General features: G+C 40.8%; 1 protein-coding gene across 1 annotated transcript in view; it reads left to right on the top strand.

Moving 5' to 3' along the window:
- AXDND1 (axonemal dynein light chain domain containing 1) overlaps positions 1 to 21,071 on the top strand; it is a 104,031-nt gene that overhangs the window by 69,544 nt on the left and 13,416 nt on the right. The window contains exons 21-25 of the mRNA XM_022556587.2: positions 4,898 to 5,008; positions 10,177 to 10,290; positions 11,781 to 11,885; positions 17,515 to 17,597; positions 18,464 to 18,687. Coding sequence (XP_022412295.1) covers positions 4,898 to 5,008; positions 10,177 to 10,290; positions 11,781 to 11,885; positions 17,515 to 17,597; positions 18,464 to 18,687 — 637 coding nt within the window. The remainder of the gene's footprint in view (positions 1 to 4,897; positions 5,009 to 10,176; positions 10,291 to 11,780; positions 11,886 to 17,514; positions 17,598 to 18,463; positions 18,688 to 21,071) is intronic.

Here is a 21,071-nt window from a genome sequence, read left to right as displayed (position 1 = left end):
CACCAGGCTAATTAGGTCTTCTATTAAGCTCTTTCCCATTTACTAACCCTTTGCTAGCAATTTCAGATCAATAAACTGGAGAAGTGTTATCAGAGGAGGCGGAGGATCTGCTCTCGCACCAGAAGCAACACTCTAATTGGTCCCATTCTCAGGCCTTTTTTCCTACCAAATGCGTATGTCCTCTCTTTAAGCCTGAGGCTGAGGCCTTTCAAGGGTACATCAAACTATTTTATGGCTCAACAGGCCACACACCTGCCCTGGGAGTGCCTCAGTACTCTTTATTTAAAAAAAATATTAATGCTTAGTTTCCCTTTCATTAGGGCTATCTTCATTTCAAAGTCATCCCCATCCTGACTACTACTGTCTTGCCCTGGTCTCCTGAACAACCTGTGTGGTATGTGAATCCTTATGACATCAGACTCTGGGACTTGTATGGCCTTATCTGTATCCCACATGCTGTGTGGCTTGTGGCACACCCCAGCTACATTCCAGCACCTGAAGAACATCTTGTGAACATACTGGACTGATATTTGAATGACATTAGTGATGGTTTCCTACAACCTAATATTTCTTGGGCTCCTTTCTGATAAATGAGAGTTGCATGATGTTGGACTGGGCTCTGGAGTGGAAGGCCTCTTAAGTAAGCATCCTTTGGAGATTGATTACTCTTACTGATGGTTCTTAACTCCACTCTTCCGTAATAACCACCTAGATAAATTACTTCTTCATGAAGTCTTGGAGATTATCCATTTCCCTAAGACCATCAAGGCAGTCCAGTAACTAATGACCCTGTTTACTTCCCACGTGATTCTGGCAGATTCAATCTGACCTCACACAGCTGTGCTACAGTTAAATGCTGGAGATCATTTTCCAAGAGGACTCAGTTCTTGGGATCCTTACCCCTGTGCCTATTTCTGAAAGAAGTTGATCTCAGTGCATACCAGCTGCTTCACGTGGGAATGAGGATTGCTTGTTTTCGTTTGAGGTTTAGAAGGACTATGTCAAAGAGTCCTGGCATCCAGTGAGAGTACACTGGGTCTGCTACAGCCAAACCAGCTGCTGAAAACCTAGAAGAAGCTTAGTCCCCAATAAGCTGGATAGGTGTCTTTTTCCAAGTGTTTTAGGTTGATCATCTATAATGTGCCAGGTGTCTAGATTTAGAATCAACTGATGCCCTGAAGTTTGGTCATAATCTGAGCAAACAGCAGACTACCTGGAAGGATTTTTGAGATAGCTTCAGCAGGCCAAGACTGGCAAAAGACACACATTGACCAGCACCTAATAGTGCTGAGACCATGTGGGAAGGAAAAATCCTTCTCAATGCCAAAGAAATTCCTACCGTGATGGAAATGAGAAGACTTCTATCTGGTGCCCTCCAAACTGGCTTCTGGCTGCAGTTGACTCTCTCCATGCCATTCTTTCCCATCTCTGCCCTGTGTAATCTATCAAGACCCTGCCATCCACCTTGGGCTACAGTAACCTCCTTTATGTTGCCCAAGGTACTATTGCCAGTTTCAGGATTTGGCCCTCCAGCAGGAGTATGACTTTGAAGAGGGGTGCTGGGGAGTTGCCTCTTGCAGTGTTCCAACAGGTGAACTCAGGGATCTCAGCTTTCCTGCCCTTTTGGGGGACCTGGAGATGATGGATTCTTTTTTTTTTTTTTTTTTGATGTGGACCGTTTTTAGACAGTTGTAAAAAATTTGTTTATTTATTTATTTATCTATCTATCTTGGCTGCACAGGGTCTTAGTTGTGGCATGCGGTATCTTTAGTTGCAGCATGTGGGATCTTTTCTCAGTTGCAGCATGCAGACTTCTTAGTTGTGGCATGTGAACTCTTAGTTGCAGCATGCATGCGGGGTCTAGTTCCCCGACCAGGGATCGGACCCAGGCCCCCTGCATTGGGGGCTTGGAGTCTTACCTGCAGGACCACCAGAGAACTCCTGATGGATTCTTAATAACTACATTACCACCATAGTCTCATCACTTACAAAAGACTACCCCTGTAACCTTTTGTTCTCCTGTTTTTGATCCACTACAATAGGCTTAACATTTAGGACCATCCCTTCTTAAATCCTCCTTCACCCCAGACATGAATTTTAGTCTTTTTACTTCACACAGGAAGCATTTATTAACACAGCCCTGAATCAGACATTATCAGAATTAGAGTATTGATGGAAGGAGATCCACGTGTATTGATTGGCAACCAAGCTATCCTCGTCTATAGCTGGTCAAAGGTGATGTTGAAGGTTTTGAAGGAAAGCTTGCTTACCTCTATGGAAAATTTGCTTGACTCTATAGATTACCATGAAACTTTTATCAAAAGACTCCCACTGATATTTTCCCCATCAGAAGTCCTATGGTAGTATTTTCAATGTCTCAGAAGTTTATAAGAAAATGACTAGGATCTGCTTCATAAAATGCAAATACAGCTGAGAATAGTTTAATTATTTCTCATGGATGGTGAGTTAACTCTGAAGAACTAAGATTTTTTTTTTTTTTTTGTGGTACGTGGGCCTCTCACTGTTGTGGCCTCTCCCGTTGCGGAGCACAGGCTCCGGACGCGCAGGCTCAGCAGCCATGGCTCATGGGCCCAGCCCCTCCGCAGCATGTGGGATCCTCCCAGACCAGGGCACGAACCCGTGTCCCCTGCATCGGCAGGCGGACTCTCAACCACTGCACCGCCAGGGAAGCCCTGAAGAACTAAGATTTTTAAAATATAATTACTATTTGCAAAATTAACAAATGCTTTTGTTCTAGACACGATAAAGTTAAAATATGCATCAAATTTTGTAGTTGGAAGGATCTTTAGGAGCAGTGGTATGATGCAGGCTCATGCTGGCTCACAAGAGCTGACCGTGCAGACCTCTTCCCAACTCCACATTCAGTGATAACATACTGAATTGATGAATACCATTGAAATTGCCATAGTGGGAGTATATACTATGGAAATCAACAAATGCTACAAATTAGGGAATCCCCCCCCACTGCAAGTGAATGTTTTTACCAGCTCCACAGTGTATAGGGGTCATCTAGAGTAAACCAACAACCTCATTTGTTTTTAATAGATGAAGACTATTAAGAGTTTACTCAAGAAGTCACAACCAATTAGTTGAATTTAGGACTAGAACCTAACACTTTCACCTCCCTTGTTTGACCCTCTTTTCTGATATGCAGTAAGACATCAACCTAACCCTCTGAATGCAGAATTTAAACTTATCAGTGACATTAACAGAGCTGTGGTAAACTTATTTTACCTATAGAGGCTTCCATTCCTTATCCATAACACAAGGGTTTGGATTTGATTTTTAAAATTTTTTGGCTCTGACATTTCACAATAATTCCACAATTAAAAATAAGTCTAGGGTTTCCCTGGTGGCGCAGTGGTTGGGAGTCCGCCTGCCAATGCAGGGGACATGGGTTCGGGCCCTGGCCTGGGAGGATCCACATGCCGCAGAGCAACTAGGCCCATGAGCCATGGCTGCTGAACCTGTGCTCTGGAGCCCACGAGCCACAAATTCTGAGCCCGCATGCCACAACTACTAAAGCCCGTGTGCCTAGAGCCCGTGCTCCGCAACAAGGGCGGCTGCTGCAATGAGAGGCCCGCGCACCGCAATGAGGAGTAACCTCCGCTCTCCGCAACTACAGAAAGCCAACGCGCAGCAACAAAGACCCAAACACAGCCAAAAATAAATCAATAAAATAAATAAATAAATAAGTCTAATCATGGGAAAAATGTGAGACGTATTACTGCTTTTTATGGGTTATTTCAAGGACCTAAAGTGGGTGATTATTTCACCACATGGCACAGTTTTTTTGATGGTGTGACTGAGCAGATCACCTTCCCCAGAGGAAATAATGTTTCCTAGTTCCCTCTGCTTTTTCTCACTAATAAGGAATAATGCATCTTTTAAACATTGAAACCAGATCTTAGCTGTTAGAAGATCTTGGTAAAGTAAATGTAGTTTTTCTATTCTCTTTGCAGGGATGAGACCTGCTATGGTGAAATCCTGTATCTCAATAGATAAGGGGTGAGCACCTTTTCCAAAAAAGTACTTCAACTCTTTACTCATTCACTTTATTGGGGGCAGGGGAAATAATATTTTTGTTGTGGTTAAGAGCCCTGGCCACCTAGATTAGAATTGAAGCACAGTGCATAAATGTAATATATGTGACCTTGAGCAAGATATTTAATTGCTCTATTCCTCAGTTTCATCATCTTGAAAAATGAGGAGGGCTTCCCTGGTGCGCAGTGGTTGAGAGTCCGCCTGCCAATGCAGGGGATATGGGTTCGTGCCCCGGTCCGGGAAGATCCCACATGCCGCGGAGCGGCTGGGCCCGTGAGCCATGGCCGCTGAGCCTGCGCGTCCGGAGCCTGTGCTCCGCAACGGGAGAGGCCACAACAGTGAGAGGCCCGTGTACCGCAAAAAAAAAAAAATGAGGATAGTAATAGTCTCATAATCAGGATCAAATGAGTTGATAATGCACAATACTTAGAACAGAGTCTGGCATATAATTAAGTGCCATGTAAGTGTTTGCTGTTGTTATTGTTATACAATTATAGTTGACCCTGGTCAGTTGCATAACATTTATTGAGGCAAACCATTAGGCCTTAGTAAATCCAACAATCTTTCTGCATCTAGTTTTATAGCACTTCACTACTTGTCCCATTTCAACCCAGATCCCAAACCCTGTCAATAAGAGATGATATGATTTAGGTCTATATTAATAGAAAATCACTTCTGCACAAATCTTTGAACTGAACTGATACAAAGTTAATTGAATGGAGTTATATTTAGAGGAATTGTTCTTAGCAGCTCCTCAGTAGGAGTGAGTGAATAAATGAGTTGGTGTAATCTGATTTTTTCTGCTTAGTGATTATCTTTTATCTCTTTTCAGAGAGAATGTTATGAGTGGATCACCACATGCTCTCACCTCCTTTCTGGTCTCAAAGGCAGGAAAATAAAGTTACTGACACGTGAAGAAAAATGGCACCTACTTGGAGAAGAGGTATTTGCCATGTGTTAGCACTGGTCATTATTCATGCTCTTTCTGTATTTCAATAGATAAGGGTACCGTGACTTTTTCCAGTCAATGTTTTGAATCCTCATTCATTTGCTCTATGAGAAGAGAATTTTGGTTGTGACCAAGAGCATTGGCAACTCTTTTCCCTTCTAAAGGAGAGAATCATCACCCAAACGTCTCTCCTCACTTTCTTGGAGGGTGACTTTGCCTCCTACTTTATGGAGGAAAGGATGGCTTTCAGAGGGGAGTTACCTGCCACTTCCTGAGTCATAGCCTCACTCTTCTCTGCTTCTGCACGCACCCTCCCTCCTCCCTTCACACTGACGTCTCAGTCTTCCCATCCAAGGTTATTTCTTCCTTTGAGTACTTAATCCCATGCACATTGTCTTCTTTCTTTTGTATCTTTAATGCCTTCCTCTCTATAAACATGGTCTCTCTCCCACCTGAAAAAATATGCCCCTTGATATTGTCTCCTTCTTTACTACTACTTTCCCTCCTTCCTATCACAATCACTTTTCTTAAAACTCTAAAACTACTATAAGGTCCCTAATGACCTTATTGCCAGATCTAAGTATCTCCAATCCCATATTTAACGTGACTTCTCTATAGCATTTGATCCTGTTAACCATTCACTTTTTTGGTAATCTCTCCTTGCAAGACCAAAATTCCGTCTTTCTCCTACTTCTTTATTCCTTTTCACACTCCTTCTTTTAGTCTTTGACCTCTGCCTGCCTCTTAAATGTTGATATTCTGTCCTTGGCTTGTTTTCCCTTCTCATTCTACACTCTCCATATTACTATGTTAATCCTGTAGTTTTAACTACCTGTTTACTGAGGATCCCAAGTCAATGAATATCATGTACTTAATGGCAGTCACAAATCTTTATTTTTACTTCAGTCTCTTTGAGGAAGTTCACCTCCAGCAAAGTCTGAAGAAGCTCCCATTGCTATGAGAGACATAAACTATACAGGTATGATCTGATGGCATATATGTCAATGCTCCTGGGTCTAAGAAGGAAGGTTCTATCTACACACTTGCAGCACTTTTATTTTACCTTTATTTAATTGATTTATTAAAAAAATTTTTTTTTTGAATTTTGGCCGCACTGCATGGCTTGTGAGAGTTCCCCGACCAGGGATTGAACCCGGGCCATAGCAGTGAAAGCTCCGTATCCTAACCACTAGACCACCAGGGAACTCCCTTATTTTACATTTAAACACTGAAGAAACACCACCTTTCTAAATTATACACCTTTAACAAATTCTCATTTTTCTTTGCTGCCCACGTCTTGGCCAGAATTATTTTGAATTAACCACTGAATCATCTCAACAACATTATACATCTTAATTACAGTACAGTTTTAGAAACTTAGTGAAGTACCATAGACATGATCTTGGCTGCACATCAGATCTAGGAAAAAATTCAAAACCTATACGGAATCACAGAGACTTAAGAACAAAAAGGATTTTAAAGGTGGTTGAATTCAACCAACCATCTGATGTGTCAGCCTTAGTATAACACCTATGCTTGATCATTATGCCTATGTTTGAGTATCTGAAGTGATGGAGATCTACTCTCAGAGTTAGTCCCTTCGTTTTTGGCGAACAGTGACTATTAGAACATTATTCTTTTATTGAACTAAATGATACCTGTTTCCCTGTAGCTTTTTTTCTACCTACTGGTCCTAGTTCAGTCTTCTGGGTTGATATGAAAGGGCTGATTTGTCTCCCACATTATAGTATTTCCATCTATTCTGTTACAGTATTTCTAATATTTGAAAATAGCTATATTCAACCTAAGTCTATTTCTGGGTTTTCTATTATTTTATATTTAATCTGTCAATTCACAAGTCATCACCACAATCTTTTAATTATTGAGGCTTTATGATACATTTTTAGATCTGGTAGGGCCAGCCCTTCCTCACTGATCTTTTTCAGGTGTTTTATGGCTATTCTCTCTTACTTATTCTTCTATATAATCTACCTCTAGAAAATATATGATTCTTAAAAACTGGGATGATATTAAATTTATATATTAACTTAGAACAGACATGTTTATGCTGTTGAGCTGTTCTATGAAGAATATGAGATATAGGATGTCTACTTTTATGCCTTTCAGTACTGTTTTATAGTTTGCTCATTTTGCACGTTGCTTATAAGGTAGGCCTGAGTATTTTATTTTATTTTTTGGTATTTTAAATAAGATCTTCTTTTCCATTATATCTTCTAATTGGTAACTGTGTATGTATTACTGATTCCTGTATTTTAATTTTATGTATGGTGACTGTACTAAATTATTTTATTGTTTCAGTAGTTTTTCAATAGATTCTTTCAGGTTCTCCAGATATTCAATCAAATCACCTATAAATAGAGACAGTTTTACCTCTTTCTTTCAATTATTATGTCTTTAATTGCTTTTTCTTGTCTGATTGCATTGAATAATTCTTCTCCTCTTTCATTCTGCCTTAACCTTTAGAGTTTTCATGAGTGAGCATCTGTTGGAGGTAAACTCAATTTTTGTTTGTCTGAAAATATCTTTATTTCACCCTCATTCTTAAATTTTTTTTTTCTGGGTATATAATTCTAGGATGATTTTTCTCTCAGCACGTATTATGATACTATTTCCACTGTTTTCTGGATTGTATTGTTACTGAATTGACAACTGAAAATCCAGCTGTCAGTTCTTTTTTTTTTTTTGTGGTACGCGGGCCTCTCACTATTGTGGCCTCTCCCGTTGCGGAGCACAGGCTCAGCGACAATGGCTTACGGACCCAGCCGCTCCGTGGCATGTGGGATCTTCCCGGACCGGGGCACGAACCCGTGTCCCCTGCATTGGCAGGCGGACTCTCAACCACTTCGCCACCAGGGAAGCCCTGTCAGTTCTTTTGAAGTTAATCCATCTCTTTCCTCTGGCTACTTTTAAGATATTCTTTTTGTCTTTGGCATTTTGTAGTTTCACTCTGATACATGTGGGTGAAGATTTTCTTTTCAAAGTTTGCTTGGGATTCTCTTGGTTTTCTGACTCTTTGGCTGGGTATCTTTCATTAGATTTAGAAAATTTTCAGTCATCACCTCTTCAATTATTGTCTCTACTATATTTGCTCTCTCCTTTCTTTCTTGAACTTTGAATGGATATATATTGGAATCTGTCCCCCATGTCTTTTAACCTTCTTTCATATTTTCTATCTCCTTGTCTCTCTGCATTGCATCCTGGATGATTTCTTCTGACTTACTTTCCAATTTACTAATTTGCTCTTCAGCTGAGTTTAATCTGCTATTAAAGCTTTCTGTTGAGTTTTAAATTTAATTGTTGAAGTTCTGTTTGGTTCTTTTTCAAGTCTGATTATTTTTGTAATCTTTCACAGTTTTGATCTCTTATTTCTTTAAAAGTGTAAGTATAACTATGTAGTCTATCTGATAATTCTAACATATATCTGTATAAGAATATTAATTACAACATTATTTATAATTGCAAAATACCAGAAACAATGTAAATATTGATCAATAGGGAATTGGTTTCATAAATTATGGTACATTCAAATAATAGGATTCTGTACAGATAAAATAGATGATTATGTAGTGAAATAAGAATCACCCATGATATGTTATTGAGAAAAGTAGATTAGGGGACATAACGTATATTATTATTTCATTTGTATGAACACATTTATATGTATATAAAGCAGAGTAGAAGAATATTCAGCAAAGTGATAGAAGTTGTTACCTCTGAGGGTTCAGATTATTAATTTCTCTGTAGCTTTCAGATATTTTACATCAGTAGTGTGTTATCATGAAAAAAAAGTATTTTCACTTTGGAAAAATATCCTAATATATTGTGAACATTTTTCTATACCATGTATATAATTTCTACAGCATAATTTTAAATTGCTATAAAATAACTTGTTGTATGGTTTATACCATAATTTTTAAGTGCATTTTCCTATCTTGGGCATTGAGCTTATATCTAGCTTTGTTTCATAAACACTGCTGCAATAAACTTCTGTAGGATGGTCTTCAGTCAATATTTGTGCAGACTCCATTGAGATATTCAACACTGTTTACTCCTTCTCTCTTCTCTTTTGGCTTTCCTGGTGGCCCTCTCACATTTCTGAGGCAACTTTTACCCTCCTTTGCAGGCTCCTCTTTCTTCCCTGACCCTTTATGTGACTAGGTTCCTGTCCTAAGGCCTCATCCTCTAGTCATTTCACAAGTTCTTCTTTGGCGATATAATTCATTTTCTTGGCTTTAACTAAATGTAGATAACTGTTAAATCTTTACCTTTAGCCAAAATCCCTCCAATCTAAACTTCAGATCCACAAATTCAGCTACTTACTTATTTCCACTTGGCTATCCTAGTGGTGCCTCAAACTCACACAGCCTAATCTGAATTCATCTATGTTCCCAAACCTGCTTATCCAACTTTGTTCACTATCTCTGTGAATGGCATTATCATCTATGCAGTGGCCTATGTAGTGGTATATAGTGTATATACCAGGTGACATTCAAGATGCTTCCTTTCCCTAACCATCCCATATCCATTCAATCAATCACCCCACCTTCCCTTCCTTCCTCCTCTTTAAATCTACTCGCCTCTTGCTAGAGTGATTGTTTTAAAATGCAAAACAGGTCAACCGATTTATAGGTATCTCACTGCCTTCAGGATAAAATCCAATCTCCCTGGCATAATATTCTAGCCCTTCCTCTGTGATTGTGCCCCTGCCCATCTGCCTCTAAGTTTCTGTCCTTTTGAACTGCTTTTGTTCTCAGAGCCAATCATGTACAAATAACATTCTCTGCCTGGAACTCCCTTGTGCCATCTTTTTTCTCCTCACTCATCCTTCAAGAAGAAACTCAGACACTATGTCCTCCAGGAAACCTTCCTGATTAACCCTCTCTTTCACCCCTGCCCAATACCAGATCTGGATTAAGTGCTCCTACTCTGTGACTATATGTAGCCATAGCATTTTCTTGTCCACTGAATTGTAAGCTGCTTAAGGGCAGGGATTATTATTAACCTTTGTATCCTTATCACTAGCACAGTGCCCAGTTGCAAAATTAATGCTCATTAAATACTTTTGAATGGAAACATTGCTAGTATTCTGCTAAAATATTTATATCCACTAAGCTATAATATAATATTGTTTTGTCTCACAGGATACTGTAAAAGAAGTAACTACGCCTGAAACAGACAAGCTTCTTAAAGAGGTTGAAGAAAATATGGAGGATAAGAAACTTGAGGAGGAAAAGGAAGAAGAGAAAGCAGAAGAGGTAAGATTAGTATTTTTTTCTTTTCCTTTATATTTTTAAAGAATGAATATATATATATATATATATATATATATATATATATATATACCATTGAAAATAGAAATAGCGCATCTGGAGTGAACTCTTCAACTTCTTTCCTTTCCTCATATCGGTTTAATCATACCTGCAGACACACTTATCTCTTTATTTTCCAAGGATAGGGTGTTCCTCTTCCTTTCTAAATTCAGCCATTTCTCACTAGCCTCATTCACCTATACTACTGTTAACTACACAGTCTACCTCTCACCCTGATGCTGTTTCTTTATCCCTTCATTGCCATATTTTTCAAATAGTTGTTTAAACTCCTTGTCTCCACTTCTTCAGCTCCCATTCTGAGCTGCCTTTTCTCACTCCCCCCAGGCCATCCACAGCTCTCTTCTCCTTATCCTGTCTCCACCCCTGCTGTGGCATTAGTAGTAAAAACAACCCTTCTTGGGGCATCTGTAATAATAATAGTAATGAAAATACAATGGTAACTACTGATAATGGTGTGCCTACCATGACCTATATGCTTTGCACATGTTAACTCTTATCTATACAACACAACCTCAAGGTAAATATTATTGCCCCCATTTTACAGATAAGAAAACTGAAGCTCAGAAAGGTTGACTGACTTACTGAAAATCATATAGCTATAAATTGCAGAACCAGCATTCAAACCTAGTTTAGTCTGGCATAAGAGCCCTTGCTAATTCCTGGGTGGACTACTATTGTCTTTAGCTTTCAGAACTCATGATCACTCTCCATTTTGTCTTAACTTACTTCCCTGGGGTGTTTCTTCTGTGAGTAGTTTAAATGTTGGCATGATCCCAGGCTGTGACATAGATCCTCTACTCACTCTACATGCAGTACAACAGAACAAAAATATTATATAACACTGAAGCCTCTTTTCACCAGCATTTTCTGTTTTACTTCTGGTATAGTGCTTGGCATATAAAAGGCAAAATAAATGGAAAACGTTATTTTTTGGCCACTAAATCTGTCATACCTTTTAAATCCCCTCCTTCTCTTCTTCTGTGGCCTTAGTTCAGGCCCTTTTCTCTCTATTTTACAAACTCCTATTCAAATATCATTTTCTCTGTAAAAAAATCCCTGAGTGTCTAGACAATGCAGGGCCCTTTTCTGGGTGCACATAGCTCTCGGAACACACCTCTATGCTAAAAGTAATCATGTAGACCATAATTATTTTATTGCTTATCTCTCCCACTGTTCTGTGAGTTCCTGAGGTCCGGAAGAAATCCTCTTTGTTTTTCTCAGTTATCTCTCCTTGTCCCCATTTCCCCATCCCCACTAATTTCTCCCACAGTGTTTCCTGTATGTCTTCAAAAATGCTTGTTGAATGATTAAAGCAAATGGAAAACGAAAGCTTCAGACATGGTGCCAGGCAACTTGCCAGGCCACTGTGTCACACACCAGCTCACTAACACGTCCGTGGTATTTCTGTGCCCTAGAAACCTTCAACATCTACAGAGAAGGAAAAACTCATTCGAGTCATTGGAGTAGACGGAAATGTCCATTCCCAACCTCTGTTTGGAACAGATGTATTGTCTTCTTGGGTATGTAGCTGAAACTCAACTAGGAAATTCAAAACTAGGGAAAAAAATAACTAGGAAATTTAACATTTGTAAAAATGATATGGATCTAACATAACTTTTAGCTTTTCCAAGGGAACTCCTGAATAATATATTTTCCAGATATTTTTTTCTCCCAGCATCATCCTTGGAAAAACTCATTTGTTCAGCTTAGCTTTATAAAAACTTTTCATTCTCTTCTTTAAACCTCATTTTATTTTATTTTTTAAATTAATTAATTATTTATTTTTTGCTGTGTTGGGTCTTCGTTGCTGCTCGCAGACTTTCTCTAGTTGCAGTGAGCAGGGCCAACTCTTCCTTGCGGTGTGTGGGCTTCTCATTGCGGTGGCTTCTCTTGTTGCAGAGCACAGGTTCTAGGTGCTCGGGCTTCAGTAGTTGTGGCTCGTGAGCCCTAGAGCACAGGCTCAGTAGCTGTGACGCTCGGGCTTAGTTGCTCCGTGGCATGTGGGATCTTCTCGGACCAGGGCTTGAACCCGTGTCCCCTGCATTGGCAGGCGGATTCTTAACCACTGTGCCACCAGGGAAGTCCTAAACCTCACTTTAAAATCAGCATTTCATCCCTTTCCTTAACTTAACAATGTCTTGGTCAGTATTTGGCCAAGTTTTAAATATATTCATTCAGCAGTCTCTATTGATAACTGTGATGAGAAGATACCACAAGAATTATTGGGAAATTGGAAACCTTTAGACAGTAGCTATGGAAACTCAGTAGGAAAGCAGATTTAAAATTCCTTCACAAATGTTCTAAGACCATTCACACTTAAGTCAGCTCTAGATTGGTATCTCTCTGTACAGGATGCCATGGCTTTAGGAGGCTGTGGGTGGGCTTCATCCCACTAATCCCCTGAAATGGTATGCACCATTCTGTATGTGTTTTCATGCTGTGCATTTTCTTGGGGAAGAGGCGTACGTGCCAGAAATCCATAGACATCATCAAATTTCTCAACCCCAAAGTTAAGAACCATTTCATTGCTAGGAGTCTGATGCATCTGAATAGGCACTGGTGCATGTAGGGGTGAGGAGCTGTGGTGAGGGTCCTGGTGGATGGCAGCTAGATCACTAAAGTGGCAGCATGGTCCAAAGTAGAGGCAGATTGCAGGGATGTATGTCCGGGGAGGTTGTAGGAAATAGACTCCAGCTCTGGGAGGAAGAACTGGGAGATACCATGTGGAGAGTCAGGCAGGAGCTGGCAAAATTGGAGTTAGAGTGGTACATGGGGCTGGGGGGAGGCTACGATCACGTTCTCCCAAAATAATGCCTTTTCAACAATTTTCTAAAATGATATGTTAATATGTCAGTCGTTAAGACTGTGAGGCAAAGAGGTAAGGGTAAGCAGTGCAAATGCAATGTCATGAGACATATTAAAAAAAGGCAGGTAAAGGGTAGCACTTTACTATTTGAGAACCCCCCAGGAGTCCTACCCAAAGCCCTCCTGCCCCAGATTTGCTCCCCTGAGGTGAAAACCTTGCTATGCTATCCTGGCAAGGCATCAGGGTCAGGTCCAGAGTGAGTCAGGAAGCCGACAGGAAAATAGGAACCTGTAGCCTGGGGCAAAACGGAGGGTGTGGTGCTTGTCTTTGGTGGTGTGGGGCTTCTGCTCCACGATGCCAGAATTCCATCTGGGACAGTGTGGTGCTATGTGGCTAGCTCACCTGAGGACGATGGGGCCCAGAAAGTCTATCCCTAGGCTTTGAAAAGTTGCTAATGTTCTACTATAGATCACTGAAGACCAAACTGTCCAGGTTCTCATTGACCATAAGGCCTGCGGAGTAGACTAAGATGCCATCCAGATGTACTTGCAAGTTCCTGGAGGTAAAGAAGAATCACATTCATCCTATGGGATGGTGGCCGGACCACTGGACAGGTAGAAAGGGATCACGAGGTACTCAAACAGAGGGGCCCTAATTGTGCTAGGCAAGTGAAGACAAGGTTGATCTTTGGAGATGTTGGTACCCAGAGAATGGAGAGTCCTTGACCTGGCTTGTGAGGTCATAGATTCGGGGCAGGAAGCGGAGCTGGGGGAAGTGCTGTCTTGATTTGGACTGTACTGCAGGCTCCATGGGGCAGGAAGGGCCTTGGCTCTGTGCTCCTTCCATTCACAAAGACATTGGGGCTCCCTGAGGGCAGTTTAAAGTTTCAAAAGTTTCACTGTAAAATTTTCTTTTGCTTTTGTTTGATTGTTTGTTTTTCCTTTATTTAAAAACAAATTTTATTTATTTTTTGACAGACACTTAGCCTCTGGCCCTAAGAACATAAGCAACCATTTAGCAAGGATGCAGATCCAAGGCACCAGTCCTACTGGGCAGTGGCACTCTCTCTTTCTGGTCTGAAAACAACTCCCAAGAGGCAGTATGTTTGATTGACACTGGGGAAGGAAAGAGAAAAGGAAGGAAGGGATAGGGAAGCAGAAACCTTGTGGTTGGCAGGTATAACTTGTCTTGTCTCTGGGAGCTGAGTTATAGAGCAGGAGAGCGCCAAGAGATAGCTGGGTCCTGGGTTTCTAGTGAGAAGTAGCTCCAGACCACTGGGAGGCTAGGGACCTGAGCACGGAGAATTCCAGTTGCTCCTCGTATCTCCTCCTTCAAATGACTCCAGCACAGGATTTTCTCGGGGTTGAGGTATGAGTGATAACAGGAGTAGTGGTGGTAAGTCACCACCAGCTTGGACAGGCTAATTGCTTGGCCTGCTAAACCAGGGCCTCATTCATATCGTTACCTGATGTCCTAGTGTCCGCCATAACTAGGAGGAGAAGGGGTGAACTATCAATTATTCCAAACTCTCCTCAATTCGCTGGAAATTAGGACTTTGTGGGAATTCCTGAAGACCATACTTAAAGGAGGAACCATGTACAAAGCTTGGCCTGCTGTGCCTGTTTCAGGCAATACCCAATTTGGCACTTGCCTGATTCACTGGTGGATCAAGTGACCCCACTAAGCAGCATTGACTCTGCCTCTGCTCATCCTGGGGAAAGGCCACTCTGCCTTCAGGTGCAGCCCAGTTTAATCAGGTCTGAGATCCTGCTTCAGGGCACCCCTTGTGGCCCTCTCTGAACTGGACTCATTCCAAAGTTGTCCCTGGAGGAGAAGCAGCTGAGCTCTAACACTGCAACCGAATGGTGGAAGTATGGGATGACTAAATTCAGCAGGCTCTCCCTGAGGCTACCCAAAGTGCTCAGAGCTACAGTGGACCCTAAGCACTGCCGCCTGGCTGCATGAGTTGGGTTGCCTACAGCTCAGCTACTTTAACAAGCAAGATGTTAGAAACCATCTCTTTTAGGCCTATCTTCAAACCATAGGTCCTGGCTGTCTGTAAAGAGTTGTAAGTATGAGGAAAATGGGAGATTTTGCCGGATCACCTATGAACTCCTTTGGAAGGGAGAGTAGGGGCCAGACTTGGGAGATCAGCAGTATTTTTTCACCAAGCTGAAGGAGGCCCTTAGAAGCCAGTGTTTTCCTCCCACAATACCATGTACCCCAGGCATAGGTATTAAGAGCAGTAACTAACTAACCCATCTTATAACAGCAACAGGGAAGAGTCCTTGGAATTGGTGGTTCCAGAAAATATGTCCAAAGGTGACAGGGGCACTGTGGCTGGCTAGGAGTTCAGTACTGAGTGTTGGATTCCAAGCAACTGGGTCTAGAGCCAGATCCTCCCTGCGATAGGCTCAAGCCAGAGCTATTAGTCCAGTCTAAAGTCCATTAATAGAGTCTAACCTCAGGAAGACCAAGCCAAAAAGGCCAAAGGCATAACTGGAGTCAGAGAGAGAGACTAGCTCCAAGCTACAGCAGGTTGGCATGAACAAGAAAGGTCTAATGCGATTGCTTCCAAGAGCCGTGCGGCCCACGTTTGTCTGTATTATACAGCAGGTAAAAGAGCATAAAAGCCAGAGGAAGCTTCAAAATATGAGAAGAGGGCCCAAGGCAGTATCTGTGATAAGCCTTGAGGCATCTGTGTAGGTACATGGGTGACACAGGGAAGGTTGTCACCTGGCGTACATAGAGGAGGCCATAATTCTAGAAGCCCAACGTCCAGCATTTTGGACCATGGGAATTTCCTGCTGGAGGGTTTGAAATGGACCACAGAACGTTAATCTGTACTTGCTGGTGTCAGAACAGAGGGATGTTTTCCTCGCACACTGTAACTAAATATCTGTCTGTTGAATTAGTAGGGAGTCGGAAGGCTCAAAGGTATACAGTTAGCAGAGTACAGTCCTGGTTTACTTTGGTTTCCACCTACAGTTAAAACTGCCTCATGCAGCTGTATACATCACGTGTGGAACTGCATTTCCAGATGCCTCTGCTCTGAAAGCCTTTCTTTTGGATTCAAAGAACAAATAAATTAGTAGTATGTGCTGTATAGGCACAGCCACATCACAGGTTGCTGGTCCAGGCTGAACAATGATGACAGCATTTACTTCCCAAACAAACTGCCCAAAGGGGAAGCAAAACAGAAAGAGGAAAATATGTGACTGGGAAAATAAGAAGAGAGTAAAAGAGCTAGAGTAAAAGTGAAAATGTTTGATACAGTTTCTTTTCGCTGGTTTGCTTTTAGAAACAGCAAGCATAGCGCAACGGAATGTGTGATTGAGGATGGAGAGGCCTAGATGAGGGTTTTGCTTTAATCCGCTAGATCATTCTGTGATTATGGCAGGCTGCCTATCCTCTTAGATCTCCCTTTCCATCTGTAAGGTGGGGTTTAACTTTTACTTGCCTCTGTTTGGGAAACATGAATAAATGAGATTTTTAAAAGTACACAGTTCTAGGAAAATGTCTTATAATATTCATTTTAAAATATGCTTATAGTTTTTGTCTTCTAAATTTTCTCTTTTATCTTCCTCTTATTTTGTTTTCTGGAATATAGAGTCAAAATAAGTAAAAGAGGTTTTGTTTTATTTTTTTCATATTTTCTCTGCCTTGATATTTATGAAGTTCCCTAAGGAACTGAAAGATCTTATTGAATTTTGCAATTTGCAATTTGTTATGTGCTTAATGAAGTAAATTATTAATAAGATAAATATAGTTAATTTCCTTGATCTTTAACTTAAAGAAACATGTTTACCCTTCTCTTTATTTTTTAAACCTTTTCTTCTTTCCCTGCTTCTTTCTGTTGATATTGTTCTCCCTGCTTCTTCTTTACAACTCTAATCAAATTTATGTCCACCACAGTGTGAATAATTTGCAAACTGGTATGGTATTTGGCCACAGGAAATCCCTATTGTTCTTTGGCATTAAGAGTGTGCTTAGGGCTTCCCTGGTGGCGCAGTGATTGAGAGTCCGCCTGCCGATGCAGGGGACGCGGGTTCATGCCCCGGTCTGGGAAGATCCCACATGCCGCGGAGCAGCTGGGCCCGTGAGCCATGGCCGCTGAGCCTGCACGTCCGGAGCCTGTGCTCCGCAACGGGAGAGGCCACAACAGTGAGAGGCCCGCGTACCGCAAAAAAAAAAAAAAAAAAAAAAAAAAAGAGTGTGCTTAATCATCTGATATATAAACATGAATAGTAGAAAAAGAAGGCTTGGTCCAGAACATACTGAAGAGAGAGGCTATTCATCTTTGGGACTCTCAGTTCATTCATAGTACATACTTTCTTTGTCAGAGAGAATCAGCTAATGAAGGTACATTGGCCCCAAGGTATCTTGAAACAATGGCTGTAATTGAACGCATGCAGGAGAAGTTAATGTAAGTATGAGACACCACAATGGTAAGAAGACAAAGATCGCTGACCAGGAGGTCTAGCTGAGAAATGCACGCTTCTTGGCTTACCTTTGGTTCTCCTGCTTCCTTTTTCCTTACAAGTGGGATGGGTATCTTCAAATCTTCTGCTAGAGGCAGTGAACTACACTGCTCCAGGAGGGACATCTGTCCTCAGCCACAGTGAAGATGGAGGAAGTCAAGTGTGTATGTGTATATCTGGGGTGGGAGTAGAGTGTTAGGAGGGATCCAACTCAGTATGTTTCTAAGAGATGAACTAGAGAAATAAATGAAACTGGGAGAAGCTATTGTGTGCAGGAAAGAAGGTTACATAACCCAAATTGTAGGAATGACAACAGAGTTAAATAGCTAAGAATGCTACGAGAAGAGAATATAGACATATAACATGCGCCCTAGTAATTAAGAAACACACTTCAAACTGGTTTTCTTGATTGTAAGATCTGGTTTTAAAGGTGCTGGAAAAGAAGGGACACTATTTTATTTGTTTGTTGGATCACATCAATAAAGAGAAGCCAAGATTAACCACTGAAAAGGGGTTCCTTGGCTATTGATGGAGAATTCCAAATACCCAAAAGTCAGATTTCACTAAGAAATGATAAATATATTGTATTCTTAAATCACACCATGTCTGCACTCTGACATTACCATCCAGAGTAGCTCCTAGGCCCCCAATTCTTGGCTAAACATTGATGCTGCTGCTTCCCTTATTTGTACTGTTTAGATACATTCTTCTAATCCCACTGCCTTTTTTGGATAATGAGTTTCTAGATATGAAAGGCACTTTTCCAAACCTTTCCATTTCATTGTGTTTCTCTGGATTTTGTCCACATCAGAGAGGTTGAAAGCAGAGCCAGACAAGCAGAGGAGAAGTTTGATGATGCGAATGAAAAACTTCATTATACCCTTATAAGAAATAAAGAACTGGAGAAAGAACTAGAGGAAATACTGATGAAGTATAAAGAGAAGGAATCTGAAGGAGAAGAAGAAGAAAATGAAGGAGAAAGAGAAGAAGAAGAAATCAGCCTAGTAGAAAGAGCCTCAGAATCTCCAAAGAAAGGTGAGGATTGCTTTCTCATTTTGCTTTATTTAGGTTGTATTTATGAGCAAAAATTTGATTGGGTCATAAATATTTTAGAAGAGTATCAATATCTTTAGTGATGATCTACTAGTTCGTACTTCTCCTAGGAATGGGCACACATATAATTATATAATTATCTTGTTCAGACAAGTCACAAAAAGGAAAACCAAATGACTAACAATGGTAACTAATAAACTAACATGAGATACAATTTTTACTTATAAAACTGGCAAAGATTTTTTTTTTTTTTGCGTTATGCGGGCCTCTCACTGTTGTAGCCTCTCCTGTTGCGGAGCACAGGCTCCGGACGCGCAGGCTCAGCGGCCATGGCTCACGGGCCCAGCCGCTCCGCGGCATGTGGGATCTTCCCGGGCCGGGGCATGAACCCCCGTTCCCTGCATCGGCAGGCGGACTCTCAACCACTGCGCCGCCAGGGAAGCCCTGGCAAAGCTTTTTAAAAGCAAAGAATACAATGCTGGCCAGAAGGGGCAAAGTAATTAGTTTTACAAATAATACTTGTGGGTGGACAGACAGATATAGCTCTTTCAGAAAATAATTTGAGTGTATGTATGGATATGCCTTAAAAATACACATATACTTTGACTTAATAATTTCACTCTTGAGAATCTAGTCTAAGGAAATAATCCTAAATACAGAAACAAAAATTAATGCACAAAGATGTTCAGTGTATCATTGTATCTAAGAAGAAAAAATGAAAATAACCTACCTTTCCAATCATGGAAGAAAGATTAAATAAATTATGCTACGTTAAAATACCTGAATATTATACAACCATTAAAATGGTATTTGCAAGGAATTTGTAATGACATGAGAAATTCTTATGTTAAAATATCAAATGCAGGAAACAGGATATGATACAATATTTTAAAGCTAGAAAAAAAACCAGAACAAAATATGCCCAAACATTGGTATATATTGTCTCTGGTTGATAGAGGTTTATGGGGAATTTTGTCTTTAGTTTTTAGTACTTAGTGGATTGTCTATGATGAAAATAATCTTCTTTATTCTATAGGAAAAGGAATTTAACTCTTCATTTTCTTATCTGTAATTAATCTATAATCTGCCCTCAAGCAGTTCTTAATATCCCCAATATTGGAGGCTATTTTTTGATTTTTGCTTTCATCTTCAACCTGCGTCAGTTCCTAGGACAAGTCCTGGTGCCAGGGGTAGTACTGGGCAGATATCTACTTTCTGTTTTCTCTGTCACCCCTGTCTCTACCTATGCCCCCCCAGCAAAAGCAGTAAGTTAGCCAACCCCTCACAGTCTCTGGCCCAGCTATGGTATATCATATCAGTGTTGGAGGAGGAGTGTGAGCCCATTTTCTCCCCTTCTGTTAACTCTGAACTGGTAAAATGTTAATCATTACAGGTGTAAAAATCCTTCAGCTTTACGTCTGAATATATGTGAGGGAGTTTTCATGAATTAAAAAAAAAAATTGTATCTTCTCCTATTGTGGTGTAATTTTATCCTGATAATCTGGAAACTAGACTTTTTCCAGTTTACAGAAAACTAAATACTGTATGCAAACCACACAAAAGGTCTATGTGTTAAACTAGAGCGGTTACCTCAACATGGAATGAGTGACTTTAGTTTTGTCCATTTCCATAAAAGTCTTGGGGATTAGTTTAAATCCAGAATTTAAAGGTTTTAATAATTTTAGGTAGAGGATAACGATATACAGTTAGGCCCCAATCTGCAAACAACCTACACAAGTTTAGGTTACTGCCGCTCTTCCCCTCCTCCACACCCTCATCAAAGTCATTGCCAGGGGCTCAAAAGTAGAGGATGAGAAGCCTTGCAAAGCTTAGGGGAACTGGCTGCTAAGCAAGGCAATCCCCATGCCATGCGGTGACCTGAACATTTCTCCGAAAAACCCACAATTTAAACATTTCTTAGAATTAGCAGGCAGCTCCTTTAAAAAATGCAGACACCCCTGGAGCAGTCTGACATGCATATGGCATATACTGGGTCATATTTATATGAGTTAGTGCAGGGAGATCACTTCTCTCCTGATAGTTGTGCAGTGAAGGAATGGAAAATCATATGGCAAAGGTAGGAGCCTTGTGAATGCTGAGTAAAGAGATTTGGATAGAGTAGGAAGACATTTATTTTTGTTTTATGTCATTTTTAACAATTAGCAAATCACTGTGTTCTGAGTTATTAATGAAGAAACGAATCGAGAGGGGAGTTTACACAGATGAATATGGCTTAGTCTCTGATCAAAGTGAGGCTTATGATTTAGGAATGGGGGCAAGACAGGGTGTGAACAAGGTGACTGTCAAATGTGGGATGAAGGTGGCAGCACCAGTTGGAAGGATTCCAGTTGAGAACCTTGGTGTCA

This window comes from Delphinapterus leucas, chromosome 1, assembly GCF_059928025.1.
Source record: "Delphinapterus leucas isolate spDelLeu-1000000601 "Yukka" chromosome 1, BTC_Dleu_Yukka2, whole genome shotgun sequence".
NCBI classification, from domain to species: Eukaryota; Metazoa; Chordata; class Mammalia; order Artiodactyla; family Monodontidae; genus Delphinapterus; species Delphinapterus leucas.
The sequence above is the reverse complement of the archived record's forward strand: the minus strand, read 5'-3'. Positions and strand labels throughout refer to the sequence as shown.